Genomic DNA, 23769 nt, shown 5'->3' on the forward strand with positions numbered 1-23769 from the left:
ATCCAAATGCCTCCCTCAATAAAATAAAACCTCAACTCAAATACGAGACAAAATCCCCAATAAAATAAAACAATGTGAGAAAAAAAGGTTATAAAAATAAAATGCTTTAATTAATTACGTACATTTCTTAAGCTCCTCCCTCTGGAGGTGGTCTTCCTCCATGCCCCTCCCTATCCTACCGGAGCTAAAAGAGGGTGTCTGGAGGGAAAATCACAAAAAAAAGTGTAAAAAAACAAAACAAAAAAAACGTGCTTAATATACGTTTATTCAGCTCCTACTAGAGCTAAAACAGAGCAAGGAGGGAGGTGGGCTGCCTCCATGCTCCTCACCTTGCAAAGGCCAAAAATAAATAAATCCCACGACCAACTAACTAACTAAGATTCAAACCCACAACCTTTAAGTTGTGGAACTTCTCCTTTCCACTTGCACCACCATGCCTTTCGTGCTAATGAGGAGTTAAAGGTTATATTTGAGGTTGAAGGAGGAGGTGGCCGGTCAAAAGATAAAAATCCACAGCAAACACCTCTCCCCCTGACAGAATGACGGAATCCTCTGATGATCAGGCCAGGGTTCATTACACCCCTGAGATTTCTGTGCCTGGCTCTAAGCTTTCAGTGAAGATCACCCTATATAACTATCAGGTTATGCCCCTTGGTGGTACAGTGGTAAGATACATGCCTTGCAATCAGGGATTGTAAGTTCAAAACTCAGACTGAAACGTCTTACATTTAAAAAAAAGTACAAGATTTTTCCCTAGTTTGTGCCTGGCTCTAGTCTTTTGCTGAATAGTACAAAATAGAAGTATTAGAATGAACCATGGTGGTACAGAGGTAAGATGCATGCTTTAGGAACCAGGAGTTGTGAGTTCAAGGCTGCCTTTTCCCTGTCTATCTAACCTATACAAGGTTAAGTATCATTGGCACTTGCTTCTCTTACATCCATGTGCCAGCGTGGCTCAAACAATGAGGTTAGGGGTTTATAATACAAAGGTTCTAGGTTCAAATCTCAACAAACTCAAACAATAAAAATCAAGTGTGTTTAAATAAACTGATCCAAATGCCTCAAAATATAAACTGCTCCAAATGCCTCAAAAAAATAACTCAAATAAGAGACAAATTCCTCAAAGAATAAGAATAAAACAATGTGAGAAAAGAAAGGTCATAAAATTAAAATGCTTTAATTATTTAAATGTATTAAGCTCCTCCCTCTGGAGGTGGTTTTCCTCCATGCTCCTCCCTCTCCTACCGGAGCTAAAAGAGGGTGTCTGGAGGAAAAATCACAAAAAAAAGCTTAAAAAAATAAAAAAATATGTACATTTATTCAGCTCTTACTAGAGCTAAAACAGTGTGAGGAGGGAGGTGGGCTGCCTCCATGCTCCTCGCCTTGCAAAGGCCAAAAATAAATAAATCCCACGACCAAGAATCAAACCCATAACCTTCAAGTTGTGGAACATCTCCTTTTCACTTGCACCACCATGCTTTTCACACTAAGGAGGAGTTCGATGTTATATTTGATATTGAAGGAGGAGGTGGCCGGTCAAAAGATAAAAATCCACAGCAAACACCTCTCCCCCTGACAGAATGACTGAATACACTGATACATCCGCTGATGATCAGGCTTCATTATGACACACCTGAGATGTCTTACATTTCAAAAAAGTATGAGATTTTTCTGTTTGTGCCTGGCTCTAGTCTTTTGCTGAATAGTACAAAGAAGTTGTGAACAAACCATGATGGTACAGAGGTAAGATGCATGCTATGGAAACCAGGGGTTGTGAGTTCAAGGCTGCCTTTTCCCTGTCTATCTAACCTATACAAGGTGAAGTATCATTTGCACTTGCTTCTCTGACATTCATGTGCCAGCGTGGCTCAAACAATAAGGTTAGGGGTTTAAAACCCAAAGGTTCTAGGTTCAAATCTCAACAAACTCAAACAATAAAAAATGTATGTCCAAAATAAAAAAAGTGAACCAAATGCCTCAACAAAATAAACCCTCAACTCAAATAACAGACATAATCCTCAACAAAATAAAACAATGTGAGAAAAGGAAGGTCATAAAAATAAAATGCTTTAATTAATTATGTAAATGTATTAAGCTCCTCCCTCTGGAGGTAGTCTTCCTCCATGCTCCTCCCTCTCCTACCGGAGCTAAAAGAGGGCGCCTGGAGGAAAAATAAAAAAAAAAAGATTTACAAAAATTCAAAATTGCTTAATATGTACATTTGTTCAGCTCCTACAAGAGCTAAAACAGCGTGAGGAGGGAGGTGGGCTGCCTCCATACTCCTCGCCTTGCAAAGGCCAAAAATAAATAAATCCCACGACCAAGATTCAAACCCACAACCGGGTGCACAACATTTTGTGCAAATCTGTGCATCTATATCAAAGTTATGCACCTTTTTATGATAGGCCACTCCCATTGCCACACCCCCTTTTAACCAATTGACATGAACATGCACACACAGCATGCAACATTTCAGCTTCCTATCACTAAAACTGTCACTCCTAGAGGGTGATTTAGGAAGGTTTAACAAACCGCTAGTGGCCATTTTGAAAAATCAAAATTTTTGATGGCCAGATATCCAGATTTGTTTCTAATATATCAATCAACATATCTACCAAGTTTGGCGCTTTTATCGCAAAATTGAACGATTTGTCATGTTTCAAGAGCTACGCCGCTCCACTATTAGGCGCTGTACAGACATTTGCGTGAAACATCTTCTCCGTATTGTCTGAGAATGGCCACTGGGGGCGCCGTACTAATGCATTGTCAATGGAAGGTTGTTTGGTGTTTTGTCGTTGCCGTGTCTCTTGGCCAAAAGACAGGCTGCGGTTGAGCTAGAGACACGGCAACGACAAAAAACCAAACAACCTTCCATTGACAATGCATTAGTACGGCGCACCCAGTGGCCATTCTCAGACGATACGGAGAAGGTGTTTCACGCATGTGTGTGAGTCCAGCCTTAGCCTAATGAAACGTAGAAATACAATTCAATTGACAGAATAATACAAATATAAGCACTGGATCATTACTGAGGTGGTTGGCAGCAAGATATTTACTGACAGACAGCCACAACAGAAGAAACAAACAAAATGGTCAAAGGGGATTTCTGAGCCTGCATGTTCTCAATCAACCTAATTACATCTGGCTTGCTGGAGTCAGTACACATGTGACCACCACACAAAATAAAAGTCTAATATTCATCAGATTGTGAAGTGTTTATCTTGAAGCATTTATCTTGTGCCGCCCAGCCTTTCACATCAATGAGATGTTTAGGGCTTATTTGTGGTTGAAGGGAGAGGTAGCAGGTCTAAACATAGTTAAAAAGAAAACATCTACTTTTCCTCAGACTGTCTCACTTCCTCCTTGTTTTAGTCCCACCCCCTCGCAGAACTTGGGAGGTTTACTACAGTTGATTGACATCTGGCTCCCCCAATGACATTGTGTCCATGAGCTTAGTGTATGTTGTGAAGGTTGACCTAGAGCCAAGGCTCCAAAAAGTTGACAAGTCCAGAGATTCAAAGTTTTGGGGGTTTTATTTTACCCAAAAAACATCCACCAACAGTTCAGTGCAATAAGTGAAGGCCTTTAAATAATAAAAAGGAAAAAATCTTGACGGCTAATTAAACTAATTTAAACAAACTATTTCAAATTTGAGGGGCGCACACTTTTGTAGTTGTTTTTGTTTTGGATGTGTGTGTGTCTGTGTGCAACTGAAGGCATGTGTTGTGTAAAATGGGCAGGCTACGTGTGTGTGTGTGTGCGAGTGAGAGAGAGAGAGAAAGAGAGAGAGAGAGAGAGAGGGATTGATGATGACAGATAATGTTCATCAAAGTGTGTGTTCCCTTTGTGAGCTAAACTTCTGCTCTGATTCCTGTTCTAAAAGGGACACTTTGTTTCCTCTGGTTGGCTCGGCCGCTGACTGTGTTTAGTCGGTCTCATTTGCGTCTCTGAATGCTCTCCATGTTCTCTGTTGTTGTACAGGATGCAGTGGCGGACAATGAGCAGAGGAAGAAGCAGGAGGAAGCCATGAGAGAAAAGCTACTGGCTCAGGAGGCCAAGCAGCACAACCCCAAGGTACAGTTCAAAATACATATCAGTTTGGGGGTCCTTCACATGAAAAGGTTTGAGAACCACTGACATAGCAGTGTCTCAAGAACAGACTATCTGAGCTCCAGCTAAGTGAACAGGACCTTTTCTTTGACGATGGCTGGCCAGATTGAAGACATAGAAACATAGGTTTTTCAAATAAATCTTAAAAGGATTCAAAAGACTTAATGAATCGGGGGAAAAATTCTAATTTTCACGATAAAAAAAAAATAGCTAGATAGATACCTTTAGATAGATACCTTTATTATCCCAAGGGGGAAATTCAGTATCTACAAGCTCAGATCTACAAGCTTTTATAGCTGCTATTTTTCAGTAGTTAAAGCATAAAATAATTATACACAATAGTGTGTACCCGTTCTGAATGGGTTAAAGTGTCAATTCTGCAATGCAGAAATACTACAAGTTGATACAATAATAATACAAGTAAAAGTCCAGAATTCAAAATGTACTTGAGTAAAAGTACAAAAGTAGTGGCATCAAAATGTACTTAAAGGAGTAGTTCACCGCAAAAATGACTTTTTTTCCTATTGATTACTCACGCCATGGAGACACATAATTTGTTTACCATAAATCTACCACCATTGATTCCGTACCCAAATGCATTTGGGTCCCCATCCGGAATCAATGGGGGTAAATTTACTATAATAAAATGTTGTCTTAGGAATGCAACAAATACAACAAAAATGATTGAACTCAAGTCTCCATGGCGTGAGTAAACAATAGAAAAAAAGTCATTTTGGCGATGAACTACTCCTGTAAAGTTTTCATCACACAATAATACAATAACACAATCTAGTAAATTTAAAATATATTTAAAAAATCAATCAATCAATCAAACGACCAATCAATGGATCTCTTTCCTTGCCCACAGGTCCAGGCCCACAAGAAGAAGCACCAGCAGCAGGAACTCATCGCCGAGCTCCGCAAGCGGCAGGCCAAGGACCACCGGCCCGTGTACGAGGGCAAGGACGGCACCATCGAGGACATCATCACAGGTGGGCCGGGCAGCGCCGCCGCGTGGCCGGGACCCGCCGTGGGTCCCGGCAGTCCCAGTTGGTCTAACAGGCCTAAGATGACCGTGGTCCTCCATTGTTCGGCGCCCCTGCAGTGCACCCTGTGCTATGTGGTGCAGACGCCGCCGCACCTGGACCACAGCGGCAGCACGTAGCGGCACAGCGGGTTTTAGTTTTTATGAGTAAAGATCCTCGGTGTTGATTTAACTCTTGAGAAAGTACAAATGGAACCAAATGGACCCGTAGGGGTCCATTTATCAGTTTTACAGGTCCATTTGGTTCATAACTAACCATTGTTTACCTGTGGGGACACCCTGGAACCCCCTCAAGGACTCCTGGGGATACCCCAGCCGGAGCCCAGCTTACATTTTCCGCCTGGTAGTTTTTACAATTTAGAAATGTAACTCTGCCCAGCGATTTTCAAGATTTTACCTTATTTTGAAGCGACCACGATGAGTGTACATGCTCTTTGTAAAGAAAAGATGCGCCCGCGACGATCCGTTCTTTAGTTGGAAAAAAAGCGTCTTTTGATGATCAACACAATCTGGGTGTAGAATCCGAGATAAATCCACTTTTCTGAATTCTCTACCATTGGTCTGAAACACTGAATGGAAAACTGGATGTCCGGGCTGTCTCATCTCATGGGAAATTGAGTCCCTGCTTTACTGCGGGGTGTATCAGACGACAGATGGCCGTCTGACATTAAGCAATGAAAAGACCATTTTACGAGTTTTGGTGTATATGGTGGCCAAAGTGTTAAGAACCAATGTTTTTAAAAGCCAGAGTACAAAAGGTCAAATCAACACTGAGGATTTTCACTGTGTAACTGTGCCAAGTAGAGTATATTGAGCCTCAACTCTGAACAGGAATTATGTAGATAGTTTGTACGTGTCGTCTAGTACTTGGGTGTGAGAAGTGTGCCATGGAGATGTAGATATGACCCGGATGGATCTGCTGGAGCAGCCACAGCCTCAGGACAGTGTCTCTCAACTAACTGATGTGTGTCTCAGTCATTAATCAACGCTCACAAGAGAAAATAATCTAAATGTTGGTGTCAATGGCATTTTTAATCATGTTGATAATGCTTCTTCCCAGCAGTGCTACACTGTAACAGTCATTGTAACATAATCACCCATGACAATATTCACTATTACAATTTACTAGGCACTTGCAGTACAGTACGAGCCCGATTCATATTTCGTTGCACAGCGGCGGCGCGCAGGGAAAACAGCCGACGTACAATCTCACAGCGCTCTGCGGATGCAACGACCTGTGAACTTGTGGGCCGGCTATTTTCGGCACGTCATTTTCCGTCATGCAACGGAGCATAAGTCAGGCTTCATCCTGTACGATGCAAACTCTCAGAATGAACTATACGTTTCTCTTCCCTCATAGGGAAGGGTGTGTTACTTATCTTCCTGTAGCTTAAATTCTGAGTTCCAGCGTCCGCAGGGCACATTACGGCCGCCGCATCAATTATGGAGGCTGTTTTGTAACGTGAGCCTTCTCCCAGACAGACAGTGTTTCAGGTGTGACGTGTCTTCTCTCCCTCCCCCCTCAAACAGTACTGAAGAGCGTGCCCTTCACAGCCCGCACGGCTAAGCGTGGCTCACGGTTCTTCTGTGAGGCCAACCTCTGCGAAGACGGCAACTGCTAGCCCTTACCCCTCCCCTAATGCCAAGGTTGTCCAGGTGTCCTCTTTGACACCCCCTCTGCCGACTCACTGTGCATGAAGCATGACCCCTGTCATCCACACCATGACCCCCCCCCCCCCTCCCCCTCCCACTCCCACCTTGTACTAACCTAAGGCTCTCATTGGTTTCGTTGCAACGTTTCTGTTCTACTTCAAAAAGACTTCTATCTGTTGTCTTGGGGATAGGAGCGAAAGCCAAACCTCTTTGACCCACACGTTTTCATGAAAGAGAGTTGACGGCTGGCAACAAAAAAGTGTGAAAGCATCTATTTTGTATACATATGGCATACGTATTTTATACAAAATAGGGCATCACACTTCAGTGTAATCACTGCGTGATGAAATAATCCAGGCGTAAGCACTGTGCATGACGAGGATGGAGTAAAGCTTGCCAGCGTTAATGAGGCACATTTCTTATCGGCCATTCCTTTCATGAAACTTGAATTGAACAGCGGCGGCATAAAGAGGTTTGGCTGCTCAACTGTAACGTTTTAATACCAGAAATTGCTTTCATGAGACTAACTTGTTTGGTGTTTGGTTTCCCCTCTAACACATGAAGCATAATTTATACTTTGTCGTGAATACAGTGTCACCTCGCCCAAAATAACTGACCAATAGCTGTCGCGACGCATCGCGCAGAACAGAAGGTCAATTATTTTCCCGGCGAGCGACAGTGTTGTGCGAAGAAGTATAGATTAGGCTCTGCTGTTCTTTCCTCAACCACCACTGTTTGTTCTACCCCCCCTCCAGCTGAACGGAAGAGTAATGACAGTATTTGGCACAACTAAGAGAGGGTAAGGAAGGAAGGTAGCCCTGGCTGAAGCTATGGCCCGCTTGGCCCTCCAGCTGCTGTGTGCTGCCTGCTACAGTGATGTCAGCTGCTTCAGCTAGCGCTTCAAATGCATTAAACCAGTGTTTCTCAAACTTTTAACGTTTCAAGGTCTCCCCTTAACTCTGACAGCAAGTTCAAATGGAACCAAATGAACCCGTTAGGGTTCTTTTGGTTCCAGATTTGTACACTGTCAGAGTTACAGACTTGTACGGGTCAATTTAGACTCCCATAAAGGAACCCTCAGAGTCCCTGGAATCCACTTTGAGAACCACAGCATTAAACAAACGAGATGCTTTACGGCAGAGAGAATTGCTTCACTACAGTGGTTCGTAAATTACTTTATTTCTGTCAATTACAGTACTCACCCAATGAAGCCTTGAATTCGTGGAGATTTTTATTGCTTTTGTCGCATTCCTAAGCCAATAATTTGATGACCGGGTCATCGGTCAATAGGAGACAGAGACTCCGCCGGTCATCACATTATTGCCTCAGGTATATTGCCAAGGCATCATAGGGTGAACTACTCCTTTAAATATTTTCTATTTCAAGGAACCCCAGGAACTCCGAGAGTGAACGAACGTGCATTTGTGCACTTTCAGAGTGCACTGTAAGGGTCCATTTGGTCGCCACTTTGAGAACCACTGCTTTACTATAGTGTCAGACACCTACTGTAGATCGTCAAACGCTTCCGCTACCGTATCGAAGTCATCAACCACAGAACTTCCAACACATCCATCGCCTCCTGAGTGAAACGGCCAGCAAAACTGCAAATATTGTGAAATCTGACATTTCTACCAACTCTTTCTCTCAGGAAAGGAGCCTTACCTTGGCAGTTTTATAGTCAGTCATTGGATTCCTGTATATAACGGTATCTTGCAGGCCCACCACCACCACCAACAGCACCCTCTCCCCCTCCTCTGTGTTGCATGTTGTCCAGTGTCCATCTACCTCTCACCCGTCCACAATGTCCGCCATGTTTTGTCTTCGCTAACTGTCAATTGCGGTGTGCTGAACATGTCTTTGGTCAACAAGCTCTAGGATCCAGAGAAAAAAAACAACTAAGCACAAGTCAAATATACATAATTACAGTCTGTCTGTTTTCATAATTATAGATTGGTGTACTGTACTCTACAGTGTGTCCTACAGTACTGCCTGTGCGCCAGCCTACCCATTAAGCCAGGCAAATTGAAGAGCTTGTTGACCACTATCATCTAACTATAATATGTATTCTATTGTTTTGTATTTATCTCCACATTATTTGTTTAATAGGAATGTAAGAAACTAAACTCGTAAAGCCTTGCATTTGCTTAGTTCATTTTTATTTCTTAAATGTCACTATTTGTAAATGCAAGGTTTTGGGAGCACACCAATCACTGATGTATTATACTAGATATACGCGTCCTTATTTGACGTGAAGCTTTTACATTGACAACACACAGTTAACAAAGAATACTGTGACATGAAGACATTATTGCCTATCGTCTAGCATTGCAACAGAGCAGAAAGGTACGTAAGACCTGCTTCGGTCTTAAACCCGAGCATTCTAACATGTGTGTTCCCTTCCCCTTGTCTCTCCCCCCTCCACTGCCCCCACTCATAGATCTCCGAAACCAGCCTTTCCTGCGAGCTGATGCGCTACTCCGGTGCGGTTGGAAGAGACCCTAAACCACTTATTCCCCTTTTTTTCCCGTTTATAACCCTCTTCCCTGTGTCCTGATGGCCCCCACTCAATCCTGAGGCAGGCTGCAGATGGCAAAGACTGAAAGGGGACAGGAGAAAGAAAAACTAAACAATACAGACAATGGCCCTTGTTTCATCTGGGTATTTATTTATTTATGGAGATCCTTCCCAGCACTACGTGCTAACGCTACTCCCTCACTGCAAACACAAACTGGTTATAAAGAAAGCACACGGGCCATGTTTATGGTGTGTTATTAAGCGTCGGAGAACGAGACCAGTCAAACAATGACTACATGCAGGTGAGCCGAGGTGTGGACTTTGGCGCGGAACCAAGGAAGGACAGTGCTTGTACTCACAAAGTGCCTGCCAACGTGCGGATCTCAAGCCCTAGAGACCATCAATTTTCTCAAGACTATGCAATCCCAAGCAGAATTTAGCATTTTCCTCGGCTGCCTCCCAGTCTAACGCTCTGCTGCTGCTGGGATCCCTGCTTCGAAAGAGACTGTGGTTTGCACTCACAAAACCTCCCTCCAAAGAAAACAAGAGGACTCACTATTACGATGAGACATTTCAGGAACTTTTTTTTCCCACCCCCCGAACTCGAGATTAAGCCAAGTCTTCCAAACACATTGAGCAGAGACTAAACACTGACAACTACTTCTTTTTTGCGGGGGAGCTGTTTTCAATCTTGTATATCTGGAAAGAAATTGCCTTTTGATTTTCTTGTTCTTCTGGACCAACAAGCCAAATCAAACTTACTTATATTTTGCTAAGGAAGTGCCTTTTGTGTAGACAGTATTATTTCTTGTGACTCAGCCATAATGTATATCATGTATGTCTTCTTTCGTCAGAGATTGTATTTTTATTTCATTGTACTATAACATTAACCTTAAAATACAGTAAAGAAAAAGGAAAAAAAAAAAGAGAAAAGAAATATGCAGTTTCAAAAATTCCGTTCACAGCTTTAAAGGCATACAGTAGCTAAAGGGCTAGTGGGATTCAGATTTCAATTGGATGTTATGATTTTCAATTTACCTCTCTGTTACCCCTTGTCAAAGCTAATGTACTGAAGCCCATTCCAAGCCACTGACACGAGCGTCAGAAGGGTTTTTTTCCCACCTCGTTCCAGGAGTTACTGGAAAACCTTGGTGTGTGTGAATGTTATGTACCTTGACAACACTTTCTGTCACACTTATGGCTCACTTATACTTTGTGGTACGACTGCATCGCTTGCCAAAAATGAATTATTCGCAACTGAAACTGAAATACTTGTCTTTGAGGCGAGGTTGTAGAAGACCCACCAACAGGGGGCAGCAGCGAGTGACAAGACTACACCACTATGTGGGTATTGTCTGGAAAACACAGTTGGCTCAAAATAAATTCAAATTTAAATATTGTTGGCGAGCAACACGGCACGGCTGCACCACACAGTATAAATAAGGCATCACGGTGACGCTTAGGAAGTGACAAATGATATGAAGATGATTCCATACAGACTGCTGTTCCAGGGGTCAGAGAATGTCTCAATGTTTTTGTTTGTTTGTTGGTGGTGGATGAAGGAGCTTGTTCATTGTGTTGTTGAGTTCTAATCATGTCTTAAGCTTTCTTTGCTCTTTTGCATATCATGATTCATTCCTTCATAACAGCCATCGAGCAAGCACAATGATTTATACTTGGTTGGCAGATCTACAGGCTCACAACGCTTTGCATCGCGTTGGGAGCTTGTAGAATGGCTATTTTCGGGCCAACAACATGGTGTGCAATGTGCAACCAATAGTACGCCACACACCAGGCACTAGAACTATAAAGATAGTTTTAAATCTCGCTCCAACTCAAGTGGAAGGGAGAGTCCTCATCACAACTATAAAGACGACAGTGGTGAAATGATATAGTTACAGTGCTTGGTGTGGGTGGAAGTGAGACTTATAGTTGGTGTGTTACAACATGCCATTTCCAGTAAAGGGACCGACCGCGATTACACTACTTAATTTGCCTTCCTTTTGTATGACACACTACTCTTAAAGTGGACATTCCTCATGAATCAATGGATTGAAGAAAATTCCCTTTTTTCTGTGTAAAAATGAAATAAAATGTTGACCCATTATGTTGTTTATCTGAAAGATGACACTTCCCTGTTTAATAATAAAAAAATACAAAATTGTGATTGAAAAAAATACCAAAGGCTGTCATTTGGAGCACAGAAGTGAATGAAATGAAATGAATGAAAGCAGTTACCGGGGATAAGTTGTTATTGGTGAAGCAAAATGTGGGACATTCGAACGATTTCTACATGTTCAGCTTTTATTTCTGAATGATGCCATACTTGATGTTTCCGACATACTCCCATCAAAAACTATGCCGTCATTCTGTCACTCATCTTTCTCTCCAAATGAAGGTCAGAGCCACCATGCATTTCTACTATAAAAATCAATTTAATTTTTCTTATATCAAAAAAGAAATAAAATCAGAACAAAACAAACCGATCCACAGTAATTAATGTGGGGTTTCTTCTCCGTTTTGTTTTTGAACTGCCAGGGAATCTCTCCAAATCAAAACATGATTGTTCTAAAAAATTTAAATGGAACAAATGGAAAATGCAACGGACCAGGAAATTAAAAAAACAAAACAAAAAACAACAAATAAACAATGCAAATAAAAACATGAAGAATACTGTTGATGAGTGAGGGGTGACAGCAGGCTGTGTCCTAGTGTATGGTGAGTCACATGCACTTTGATACGACAAACAATATGGCTGATACCGCAGTGTCAAAAGAAAGAAGAAAGGAAGAAAGCAGCATGGTGAGCAGTGCTTAAGACAGAGATTTAACACTTTGCAAACTGGACCAGGCTGGACAGAGAGACATGACGGCTATAGCGTTAGCAGCAAGGCAAAGGAATTAACAAAGGAATGCTTTTTGTTTTTTATCAGGAGGGCCGATCAGTCCACTCCTCCCAGGAATGCACTTAAAAATGAGCATTAACCCACGTGAGCATGAAATTACATCCAATAAAAGAAAAAAGTTCCATTTCCCCCGCCCCCACATTAATACGTACCATGGAATGGGTTCCCTTGCCTTTTTTTTCCTGAAAATACATTTACAATCAAAAGATGATACAAAAAAGCTAGATGGGATCGTTTGTAGTTAGTCAGTGGTTCTCAAATTGGGTTCCAAGGTACCCCCTCAGGGTACCTTGAGGGGGTTCTAAATGGACCCTTATGGGTGTCTCAACTCTGAGAACATACAAATGGTAACCAGAAGGACCCTTACGGGTCCATTTGGTTCCGTTTCCATCTCAGCGCTGTGGCCGTCCTTGAAATGAATAAAAAAGGTTTGAGAACCACTGTTGGTATAGTAGATGGTTTCGGTGACGACCGGGGAATTCACAGAGGCTTGCGTTGTGTCGTTTCTCCAAAGTTCTGCTCCATCTAGAGTGTCCTGCAGCAAAACCAAGGCCACGCATTTCCATCCCAGTGTCTTCATCCTGGAATGTGGGCTTTTATTTCTTTTCTTTTTTTTTTTACAATCATCCTCCAAGTCCCGACACACACGCGTATACTGCCACCGACTCATTCATTGCTGACACAAAAACATGTCAAATTTTACACAGACAAAAACAAAAGGAAAAAATAAAAAGTACAGACTGCTATTTGTTACTGATGTGTGTTTTTCCTGGGTATATTTTCAAGACACTTTGTTAATAGGTTTATATATATGCAAATATATATATAACTTTAGTCTGTGCAAGGAGGAGGGAAAAAAAAAAGACAATCACTTTTTAACGTAGTTCTTTTTGAGACGACAGAAAGGACATTATTCTGCAATGCTGAGTCCCTTTGTGTGCACGTGTGCAGTTTAGCAAGTTCTCCTCACAGGCCTCCCAGCCTTGGCCCTCTCCTAGAGACGACCCCCCAGCAGCAAGCACGCACATACACACACATTGGCCGAACCAGCATCTATAGGAAGCATCCACTCTCGCTGCCTTCTCTTCTCCAAACACATCTTTCAAAACAAAACAAAGAAAAACTTGTTGGAAATGTTTTCTGGTAAAATGGAACAAATGTTCTTTTTTTTTCTCTCTCCTCCCCACCCCCGTATTCATAGAAAAATAAAAAATTAAAATCGTTTCCACTGCCGTCTTGTTTGTTATCTCTCTAACGTAAGAGGTAGTGGCTATATGGGTGAGAGGGGGGAGGGGGAGGTCGTGAGGAGGAGGTGGAACAGAAATTAAAAATGAAGAACTGAATAAAATGTCTATAAAATGGTTCCTTTTTTTCTTGCCAGAGGATTTGTTGTTTTGCTTTTTTTCCTCAAAGAACAAAATATAATACTGCAATCACATAAAAAAGTAGTCCTTCATTTTTTACATTTTATACAGTGTTCTCGCTTTTCTTTTTCTCTCGTTTTGTTGCTTTTTCTTTTCGATTGGTAAAAGGCATAAAGATGAGTTTGTTGGTCCAGCGCTGGGCTGGGCTGGGCAGGGCAGGGCAAGGTTGGCAGAGTTCAGTCCAGTGCCAGGCTCTATGCCAGCGGGTCGCTCATGTCCTCGTCTCCCTGGGAGAGCAGCTCCTTCTTCTCGTCCGTGCTGGCCAGGGAGTTGCGGCTGTTGTGGGCGCCCATGTACAGTGTGGCATACACCGGGTTGGTGAAGTTGGTGGGCTGCGTGGCAACGGAAACAATTACACAGTGAGTCAAAGGGGGCGTGCGAGGGACGGAACAGTCGGAAAGAAAATGCATTTTCATCTCCCGCCTCCTTTATTTCAGTGGTTCTCAAGATTTTCAGGCTGCGACCCCCAAAATAATCATATTTCAACTGGGGACCCCCCCCCCCCCCCACCCTGACGAGCACTAAGAGTTGAAGGGATGACATAATAAAAATTAAAAAAACAATATAACACGGTTCTATTGAGAAAATAGCAGATCTACATGCTCACAACGCCTCGCGTCGCGAGGCGTTGTGAGCACATCCCTGTATATCAGCTACTTTCACAATTTCTGCCTTTAATATTTGAAATTTTGGCCAATGTTTAATTTGTCATTTTAGAGGTATTAAAAAGTCCTTCAATTGTCACTTTAGAAATGTGCAGATACGATATGCACTTAAACGTTATGTTGTTTTTTACTGTTGAGGGGGAAAACAATGTTGCACATTAAGTTAATCATCTGGGGACCACCCAAAATAATGTGGGGGTCCCGGCCCACAGGTTGAGAACCACTGCTTTATTTGTTTATTTTCTATGCAACAACATAATTCTGTGGAAAAACTGTGAAAACTTTCACCTATAATGACATGGCGCCCAAGATAGGCGATGCCAGGTTCAAAGTAGTTAATCATAGGCCCGTCTGTTCTGTATGCGTGTACTGTATGTTACCTTGTCTGGGTCCAACGCAAAGTCTGAATCCAGGAGCTCGCCGGCGTCATCGTCTGGCTCGCCTTCATAAATCTTATACGCCGGGTTCCCGATCTCCACATTCATGGCTCCATTGGTCATTCTATGGTGCTGGAAGCCCTTTGCACTGTGAACACGTCAATAGGTTATAGATCTCAGAAAGGCTCACTGATGAAGGAGGACACACTCGCACACACACACACAAGAGCACAAACTGCTTGCCGGGAGAAACCTAGGATGAAGCCATGTGCAGGGGACCGAAATTCAATACAAAACCCAGCTTCAACCAACAATACGTACAACATACAGTACATACAGTAGGCAGCACAACACGTAATATATGTCAAATGAGCTTTCCTCTAAAGGTCATTTGATCACTCCCCAGCAAGAATACTGCAGCATTTCTATTAGGAGAATGCTGGATGCTGTTTGACTGTTGTTGCAACAAGCACATATAAACAGTAATACTCAGATACACAGTTATATTGTTTTCTCCTTCTATGCAAGCACATGATGTACTGTAAGCATCGGGTACACACTACACAGTAGTCTTCTCGTTGTTCATTCTTTTTGCATTTGTCAAATGTTAATGAACACTGAGGATTTAACTGTGCACATCTAGAATTTATAAGTAGACACACAGGGACTAGTATGGACAGGATTTGCATCTTGCATCGTCAGCAAATCTATTTCAGTTCAATAGATCCCTGCATTGTTGGGTGGAGACAAACAGGAGATGGCAGGCAAGGACAAAGACAGATTCTACACTGACCAACAGAATGGAGAGCTGGCATGGCCAATCTAATTGGACATTGGGGGAGGGGGGGGGGGGGATTAAGGGTCATAATAGGGGAATCGGGTGAATTATGTAACCCTGTGAAGTTACCGCATGTGTTGAGAACGAGATTTGCCCGGCCTTAAAGACCTGGGAGACGGGAAGAGAGGCGGTTATCCCACAGGAGATGAAAGAGAAGAGGGGGGAAAAAAGAGAGAGAAGCTAGGTAGTTAGGTGGGAAGAACAGATGAAGGAAAAAAATTAATTAAAGAGAAGAGTTTGAGAAGGAACAGCCGGAGACTTCCAAAACCGTCTACTCACCCACGCATTCTCCTCTTGTACCACAAGATGGTGCCGACGACCAGCAGCGCCAACAGCAGCAGCAAGAGCACCGGGATGACTACGGAGGCGCTGCCTGCAGAGTGAAATACATCAACCATTAAAGTCCATTGTACAATGAGGAGCAATGGTTTACGGGTCAGAGCTTGGGGTCATCAACCTGTCTGTACATGGACAAAATGAGTCCGTGGCAAGACTTGGTTTTGTCTGTGGCAAATTCTCGAATTTGGTTCCATTTGTACACTACACACTGAGTGTTACAGACCTGTTATGGTCATGGTCATTCAGGGCTATCTCTTTATGCGTTTCTGACTGGTAATATTATTGTCTTCTCATTTTGTCTGTGGCAAAAATCGTAATTTTGACAAAAATATCCACCACGAACCAGCAGGTGACTTACTTCCTGCGGTGTCAGGGGAGACAGCGGTGTCAGCGGTGACGGCACATCGATACCCCGTCCATCCAGCAGGACACCTGAGGGAGGAGAAACACACCTTTAGACAGTGGTGGGCAAAAGCACTCTTTGGTATTTTAACTTTAGCAAAAGTATCAATACTGCAATGAAGATACAGTATAACTCTGTCACAAGCAGAAGTCCCGTATTGAAAATGTACTTGAGTAAAAGTACAAAAGTGAAACGTGAGAGGTGGTATCTTACTTGCACTGAGGCAGCAGTGTTCGGGTGTCAACGGAACACTGTCCATTGGTGCAGAAGTCCAAACAGGTGAAGCAGCTGGGCTGCGTCTGACCATTTGGACAGCTATGGACACACACACACACACACACACACACACACACACACACACACACACACACACACACAATAGCAAAATAAACACCGAGTAATGATCAAAAAGTAACAGTTTTGGACATAATGAGGTTTCCAACCGACATGGATGTTGTGATGAACACCACAACCTGACACTCCCTAAAGTCTGGATACTGTAAACGTGGACATTGGTACTCCAAACAAATGATATTCATTATTTGTCTGAAGGGATTGCTCAGGGTTCATTATTTATCATATTCTTTTTACCTGCATGAGACCTTCAGGGGTGAGGTCAAACACTTGCCACTTCCACAGTACTGACATTTGTCCAGCTCACAGCGCAGGCCGTGGTACTGATTTGGACACTGACACAGTTTGGTGCCGTTGGAGGTCTGGAGGCAGCCGCCACCGTTCAGACAGAAGCCTTCTTCACATTTACCTGGGGAGAGGAAGGGAAGGGGACGTAGAGACAGATTAGTACGGAAGGTTTGTGTTTGTGTAAGCAGTACTGAAATTAACCTCAAACTAAGTGGCCAACTAGAGGCTGTATCTTTATACTTTTTGAAGAATTTACAATTTAGGCATTTAGAAGATCCAGAGCGACTTAACAATAAGCAAGGTAAACGCATACATCAAATGCAGAGGGACAGGTTAGTGCCTCAGTAATCTAAGATCATAGGTAAACCAAGAACCTAGCATCAGTTTAACTCAAACAATATACTATCGAAAAATAATATGTACATTGAAACTATAGTATAACAAGTAAACAATGAACTAGTATCTGTCTAAAAAATAACATCTAAATCACATTTTTAACATTGTGGTAAAGAAAAAACAAACGGGAGTAACAAAAACCTGAGAAAGAAACGATCACGGTGTGTCTGCATGGTCGTCATAGCTAGAGTCTGAAGAGGTGAGTCTTCAGATTTTGGCAGAAATAATTGAGAGCGAGTCTGCAGCTCTAACTGCAATGGGGAGTTCGTTCCACAGTTTGGGAGACAGGAGGGGAGAAGAGCACTTACTATACTGGCACTGGTCTCCCTGGTACTCTGGTGGGCAGCTGCATGTTGGCTGGTTGCCCACGTTGACCGAACAGTTTCCGCCGTTGGTGCAGTAGTCCTGACACGTCTGGAGGTTACAGTTGGGTCCTGTGAAGCCCTGCAGGCAGCGACAGGTTGGAGTGCCTAGAAGACAGACATGGAACACCCCGGGTTTAGGAAGCATTTCATGGATAATGTCAGCTAAACGTGAACATGATTACATATTTATCAGTGAGTGTAACAAACTTCTATGTACAATTCAAATGATATTAAATGACTGAGGTTTGCGGTTTGCTGTTTTAGGGTTTGCTGTTTTAGATGTGAAATTTTCAGAGGACTTGATGTAAAAACAAACTACCCATCGCACCAGACTGCAGTCATAAATGCAGTGGGCTGCGACAATCGATTATTTTCTCAGCAATTATTCTATTTATAACTTAGTCAAAGTATCTTTAAGCGCTGTAAAACTAAGTCAAACTTTATACAAAAATATACTAAAAGCTTATGATCAGAAACAGAATGAGCTTGTAGATCAGCTACGAAAAATCATAATCGACTACATCCAATTAGTTGGATGAACTGTTGCAGCCCTAACAGATCATCAGTGTGTGTGGGTGCTGTGCCAGTCACCTGTATGGGAGGCGGTGCAGGTGCCTCCATTCTTGCAGTAGTCTCTACAGTTGTTGGTCTCACAGCTCTCTCCACTGTAGCTGGGCTGGCAGCGGCACTTGGCCTGCTGCCGGGCGTTGAGGAAGCAGCTGCCTCCGTTCAGGCACTGGATGGTGCAGGTCCCTGAAGGGGGCGCTGGAGAGAGAGAGAGAGAGAGAGAGCACAGTGAGATCAACCAGGTCCACACCAAGACAAAACTAATAATAATAGAAAGACCTGCCATCTCCGGTTTACTTCCTGTATCTGTGTGTTAGTCGGGGGCCGCCTTTCTAGGAGAGCGGAAGCAGGTTGGAGTCTATTCATTCCAATGGAAGAGTGAACGTGAACAGTTTCTGAACAGTGTTATTTTGTTGACTAAGACTAAAGACTAAGGTTTTGATATTTTTAGTCGACTAAGACTATACAAAGACTAAACGATTTCAGAAGACTAAGACTAAAACTAAATGCTGTGTTATTCAAAAGACTAAGACTAAAACTAAATCAGATTTGCTGTAGGATTTGTGTATGATTATGCCTCTACTGGCTCCAATCGGGATGGTGCATCTTCATAAATTAACCATCTTTGGGACACAACATCTCTCAACAATAAACAATTGGACTTTAGTAAATGGTTATGGTTAGAATGCAGTGGTTTTCAACATGTGGGCCGTGGCGGTATTGCAAGGGCCCCACTAAGATTTTATTGTAAATAAAACATTGATATAACAAAATACAGTATAATCATGGTATTTCTTTTTACTTAAAACCTTGGAGAAAAATTGAAAAGAATACTTTTCCTCGCCATAAATGGGAACTTAATGTATACCACGTTAGTTCCATTGATCCAAGCTGGAACACAATGGATTGATTGATCATTAAAATAAACTTCTGTATAACATTAAAATAAACTTCTGTATAACCACTGTTACACTGGAAACAGAACTTCACAGGCTCTGGAAAGTTCCAAAAACAACAAAGATTCTGGGTTAACCTTTGTTGTGGAAAAACGCCAAATGTGTGCACGACACGATATCTTCAAAGAAGTGTTTACACACGCACAAAGGACAAGAAAGAAATGCTAAAAGCGGGTAAAAAATAGTTTACCGTGGCATACTGACAAGTGACAACACATGTTTTATCAGTGTGTGTGTAGGGTTAGAAGAGGACAAAGGACTGTAAAGTCCATGGGACATTTGCCCTACGATACGATAGATAATGTACACACGTGTGCAGTATTTGCACCACACGTGTAGTGCGTGTGTGTGTGCGTGTGTGCGTGTGTGTGTGTGTGTGTGTGTGTGTGCCTAGAGCACCTTTTCAGGCCGTGACCCCCCCAAATAATCCTATTTGAACTGGGGACCCCCCACCCTGATAAGCACTTGGAATGTAGGAGTCGGGGCATTCAACCTTGTTTGACTCGGTTCCCCAGATAAATATTATGAAAATAGCTGATAGCCGATGTTTGGCCAGTTTTTATAGTATAGTTTGTTCATTACTTTTGATGCAGCAATGGGCCTATTCTTTTTAGGTATTAAAAGGCTCTTAAAAGTCCTTAAATTGTCACTTCACTGTCATCGGACCTAACCTGACTCCGCCAGATGGTGGCGCCTGTGCAGTATTACTCAATGCAATGAGTCAGGTTACAACGGACCCCCCAGCCCTACTGGCTTAGAGCAGTGGTTCCTAAACTTTTTAGCTCAAGACCCAAAAGAAAAATTAGATGTGAACTTGTAGATCGGATATTTTCATTAATTCTTAAACATTTTTTTATAGCTTATATAATTTAGGGAATTTCTTGGATTCTTTTTTATTTTATTTCTTCCTTGATGAAATTACTGAAAGAAATCATGAAATAGTGTACATTTTTGGGAATGTTTTTTGAAAATGTTTTAAGCAATAATAATCAAAAAACTAAATTAAGTAAATTTAAAAAATAAATAAAGGGACCCATAAAAATGTGTTTGGGAACCAGTGGCTTAGAGAGTACTGCTTGGGGACAGGTGTGCGTGCGTGTGTACTTACGGAATGGGGACAGGTGTGTGTGTGTGTGTGTGTGTGTGTGTGTGTGTGTGCGTGCGTGCGTGCGTGCGTGCGTGTACTTACAGAATGGGGACTGCGTGGGGACAGGTCTCTCCACACAGGTGCCGTTGTCGGCCACATGGTTGTTGGGACAGGTACAGACGGGTCCACTGGGGCTGAGCAAACACAGCCACTCACACTTCTTCCTGTCACATGGGTTGGTCACTGGCAGAGAGAGAGAGAGAGAGAGAGAGAGAGAGAGAGAGAGAAACACATGAGATAAGGCAGGCAGTGCATCTCAACCTTTGTTTAGAGCTCTGGAGTCCCAGTGGTTCTCAAAGTGGATTCCAGGGACTCTGTGTGTTCCTTTAGGAGGGTCTAAATTGACCCTTACAAGTCTGTAACTCTGGCAGTGTACAAATGGAACCAAATGAACCCTAACGGGGTCCATTTGGTTCCATTTGTACACTGTCAGAGTTAAGGGGAGACCTTGAAATTTGAAAGTTTGAGAAACATAGCTCAGGACCACTAATGGTCACTCTTAAAGTATTAGTTCACCCAAATCAATTAAATGAAGCCTTGAAATTCATGGAGATTTTTAGTTTTTGTCGCATTCCTAAGCAAATAATGTGATGTCGTTATTTTTTGGGTGAAGTACTCCATTAACGGTCAACATTAACATTTTAAGCACTATGCCTAAATATGAGAGAATTCATTATTTACAAAAAAAAGGAACAATATATATTTCAAATGATCTGAAACATCATCCACTGGTAGATAAATAGTGAGATAAAGAACATGGTGCAGTAAATCTAAAGAAAAACAATTCCCTTGATTCTGTACATTAGTAACCCTCTCCGCCCCACACACACACACACACACACACACACACACACACACACACACACACACACACACACACACACACACACACACACACACACACACACACACACACACACACACACACACACACACACACACACACACACACTCCAACACTCACTCTCTGGCTGCTTGTAGCGATGGTAGAGCACGATGTCCGTAGCATGGTTGATGCCCGTGGTGAGGTTTTCCATGGAGCCCTTGCCAAACTTGTTGACGCGGAAGACGACGTTGTTGACGTACGTCACCCCGTAGATGTAGTCCTCAAAGATGTCTATGCTGAAGGGATGCAGGAGGTCTGGAGGAGCAGGAACAAGAACCCAGAAGAGGAAGAGTTCATGAAAAAGGCCTAATGCAACACTACATACAGCACTGGTTCTCAACCCTTTCAGGCTATGAGCCCCAAAATAATCATATTTTAACTGGAGACCCCCCCACCCTGATGAGCACTAAGAGTTGAGGCATTACATTTTGTATAGTCTCTCAAGAACAGCCTAACTGAGCTCGAGTTACAACTGAGCTCCAGAGAAAAGGATCAACCTTTTCTTTGATGATGGCTAGCCAGATTGCATTTTGTATGACACGGTTCTATTGTGAAAATAGCAGATCAAAACGCCTCGCGTTGAGAACCACTGACATACAGTATAAAAGGTTTATACTTTTCCCATATATTGAATTTCTTTCTGAAATATACTGTGGTATAAAAGTAACTAAGTACTTAAGTACACTTTTGGGTATTTTTACTTTCTTCAATATCTTCAAATTTCAATACTTTTACTTCTACTCCACTACATCTCAGAGGAAAATAATGTACTTTTACTCCACTTAATGTACTTTTACTCCAAACTTACGTTTGTAGACTTGGATTAGTATTACAAAACAACTTCAGCTGTATATATATTTTGTATAGATATTTTCATTTTGAACTTGTGTAATGGGAAATTCTGCACAATGACTTGGTACTTTAAGTATATCTTGATGCAGACACTTTTTTTTACTGTTACGCAAGTACATCTTGTAGGACTACTTTAACAGAGTATATTATCTACATTGCAGTATTGATACTTCCACTTCAGTAAAACACGTGAGTACTTCTAAATCCATCCCAGGATACAGATCTGATAAACCTGGGAGTGTGGAGAGAGAACTCAACTGTTTTTGAGGCCGGTCACTGCGATGACGGGGTCAGACCCATCCAGACGCACGCTGCCAATGACTGACAGTTTAGCATCTGCCCAGTACAGACGCTCGTTGAAATAGTCCACCGCCAGCCCTGAGGAGACAGAGTGTCGACCTGTTACAACCCGTTACGTTTCAAGGACCCGTTCATTAGTGCAGGGGTTTTCAAAGTGGGTGACGGGGCACCCTGGGGTGCCGTGATGCCAGTCCAGGGCTGCCGCGAGATAATTTGATAATATTTGGAATTCATCAATATCACTACATCAATATCACTTCTCTATGCTTAGTAAAACAGACCTGATTTGCACTGTACTCGATGAGTTCTTTTTCCATCTACGACAACTCTCTTCACCAAAAATAGCAGATCTACAAGCTCACAACGCGTCACGTTGTAACGCGTTGTGAGCTTGTAGATCGGCTATTTTTGGTGAGCCTTCCCCCCAGCATAGGCATGCTGGGGTTCAAGTGGTTAAACGTCAAGTATAACGTAATTTCAGTCAGTTCTGATGGAAACGGATATTTCTCCAATAGGATGTAAGATTCAAAAAATTAACAGTGTAATTCAGGGGTGCCGTGGATGAAAAAGTTATTTACAGGGATGCCCTGAGTCAAAAAAGTTTGAAAACCCCTGCATTAGTGCATTAGTCCACAGACCCAGTGGTGTTACCATTGTACCAAACTGCATAGCATACAAATAATTAGTTAAACAGTTCAATTATCAATATTAATAATGCACAAACATTTTGTTGAAACTCAGCAATACACATGTGTGTGTGTTGTTCTTTATTTATTTCTATCAACAGGACAAAATGTGTCTTTAATAAAAAAGGTAAATATGAGATGGAAATCCCATCAGTACTGACCTGTGGGCCACTGGATGTTTTCATGGACCAGGGTCTGTCTCAGTGTGCCGTCCATGGCAGCCGTCTCAATCTTAGGGTGGTTCCCCCAGTCCGCCCAGTACATGGTTCTGAATGCACACACACACACACACACACACACACACACACACACACAGGGAAAACGCCATTAGCCAACTGTCAGAAAACAGATGTAGACATCATAGAAATATTTAGTTTTTTATCGGCTTGCTGCAGTGTACTGCTGCGCTACACATGAGCGAGACACGAGCACTGTGAATGCGCACACAGACGTTAGTAAGATGACACTAGGAGAGCAGAATTATCATAATACGATATCATTCCTATTTACCCTCTCTGTGGGTCCACGACGATGGCATACGGCTCGTCGATCATGCCAGAGATGAGGGTCTTGCGGTTCTGCCCCGACATCTGAGCCACTTCGATGACGTCTCGGCCAGAGTCCGTCCAGTAGAGGTTGTTGGCCACCCAGTCCACTGCGATGCCGCGAGGCATCTTCAGCTCTGGAATCTGGGAAACA

At 42.6% G+C, this 23769-nt stretch overlaps 2 protein-coding genes across 4 annotated transcripts in view; one reads left to right on the forward strand and one right to left on the reverse strand.

Annotated features, from left to right (window-relative positions):
* Positions 1-12222, forward strand: part of fmnl3 (formin-like 3) — a 73088-nt gene extending 60866 nt beyond the window's left edge. For both annotated transcript variants that reach the window (XM_080734200.1, XM_080734201.1), the window contains 4 exons: positions 3982-4074; positions 4979-5102; positions 6686-6802; positions 9246-12222. In XM_080734200.1, the coding sequence (XP_080590326.1) occupies positions 3982-4074; positions 4979-5102; positions 6686-6777 (309 nt within the window). In that variant the 3' untranslated portion in view covers positions 6778-6802; positions 9246-12222. The remainder of the gene's footprint in view (positions 1-3981; positions 4075-4978; positions 5103-6685; positions 6803-9245) is intronic.
* lrp1ab (low density lipoprotein receptor-related protein 1Ab) overlaps positions 11606-23769 on the reverse strand; it is a 194103-nt gene continuing 181939 nt past the window's right edge. For both annotated transcript variants that reach the window (XM_080734198.1, XM_080734197.1), the window contains exons 77-89: positions 23581-23759; positions 23232-23338; positions 22343-22462; positions 21311-21487; positions 20389-20529; positions 18268-18441; positions 17620-17781; positions 16865-17036; positions 16487-16588; positions 16229-16302; positions 15811-15904; positions 14697-14841; positions 11606-13983 (exon numbers count right to left, since the gene is read on the reverse strand). In XM_080734198.1, coding sequence (XP_080590324.1) covers positions 13846-13983; positions 14697-14841; positions 15811-15904; positions 16229-16302; positions 16487-16588; positions 16865-17036; positions 17620-17781; positions 18268-18441; positions 20389-20529; positions 21311-21487; positions 22343-22462; positions 23232-23338; positions 23581-23759 — 1785 coding nt within the window. In that variant the 3' untranslated portion in view covers positions 11606-13845. The remainder of the gene's footprint in view (positions 13984-14696; positions 14842-15810; positions 15905-16228; positions 16303-16486; positions 16589-16864; positions 17037-17619; positions 17782-18267; positions 18442-20388; positions 20530-21310; positions 21488-22342; positions 22463-23231; positions 23339-23580; positions 23760-23769) is intronic.

Source organism: Nannobrachium achirus (genome assembly GCF_963921795.1).
Source record: "Nannobrachium achirus genome assembly, chromosome: 9".
In the NCBI taxonomy this organism is placed as follows: domain Eukaryota; kingdom Metazoa; phylum Chordata; class Actinopteri; order Myctophiformes; family Myctophidae; genus Nannobrachium; species Nannobrachium achirus.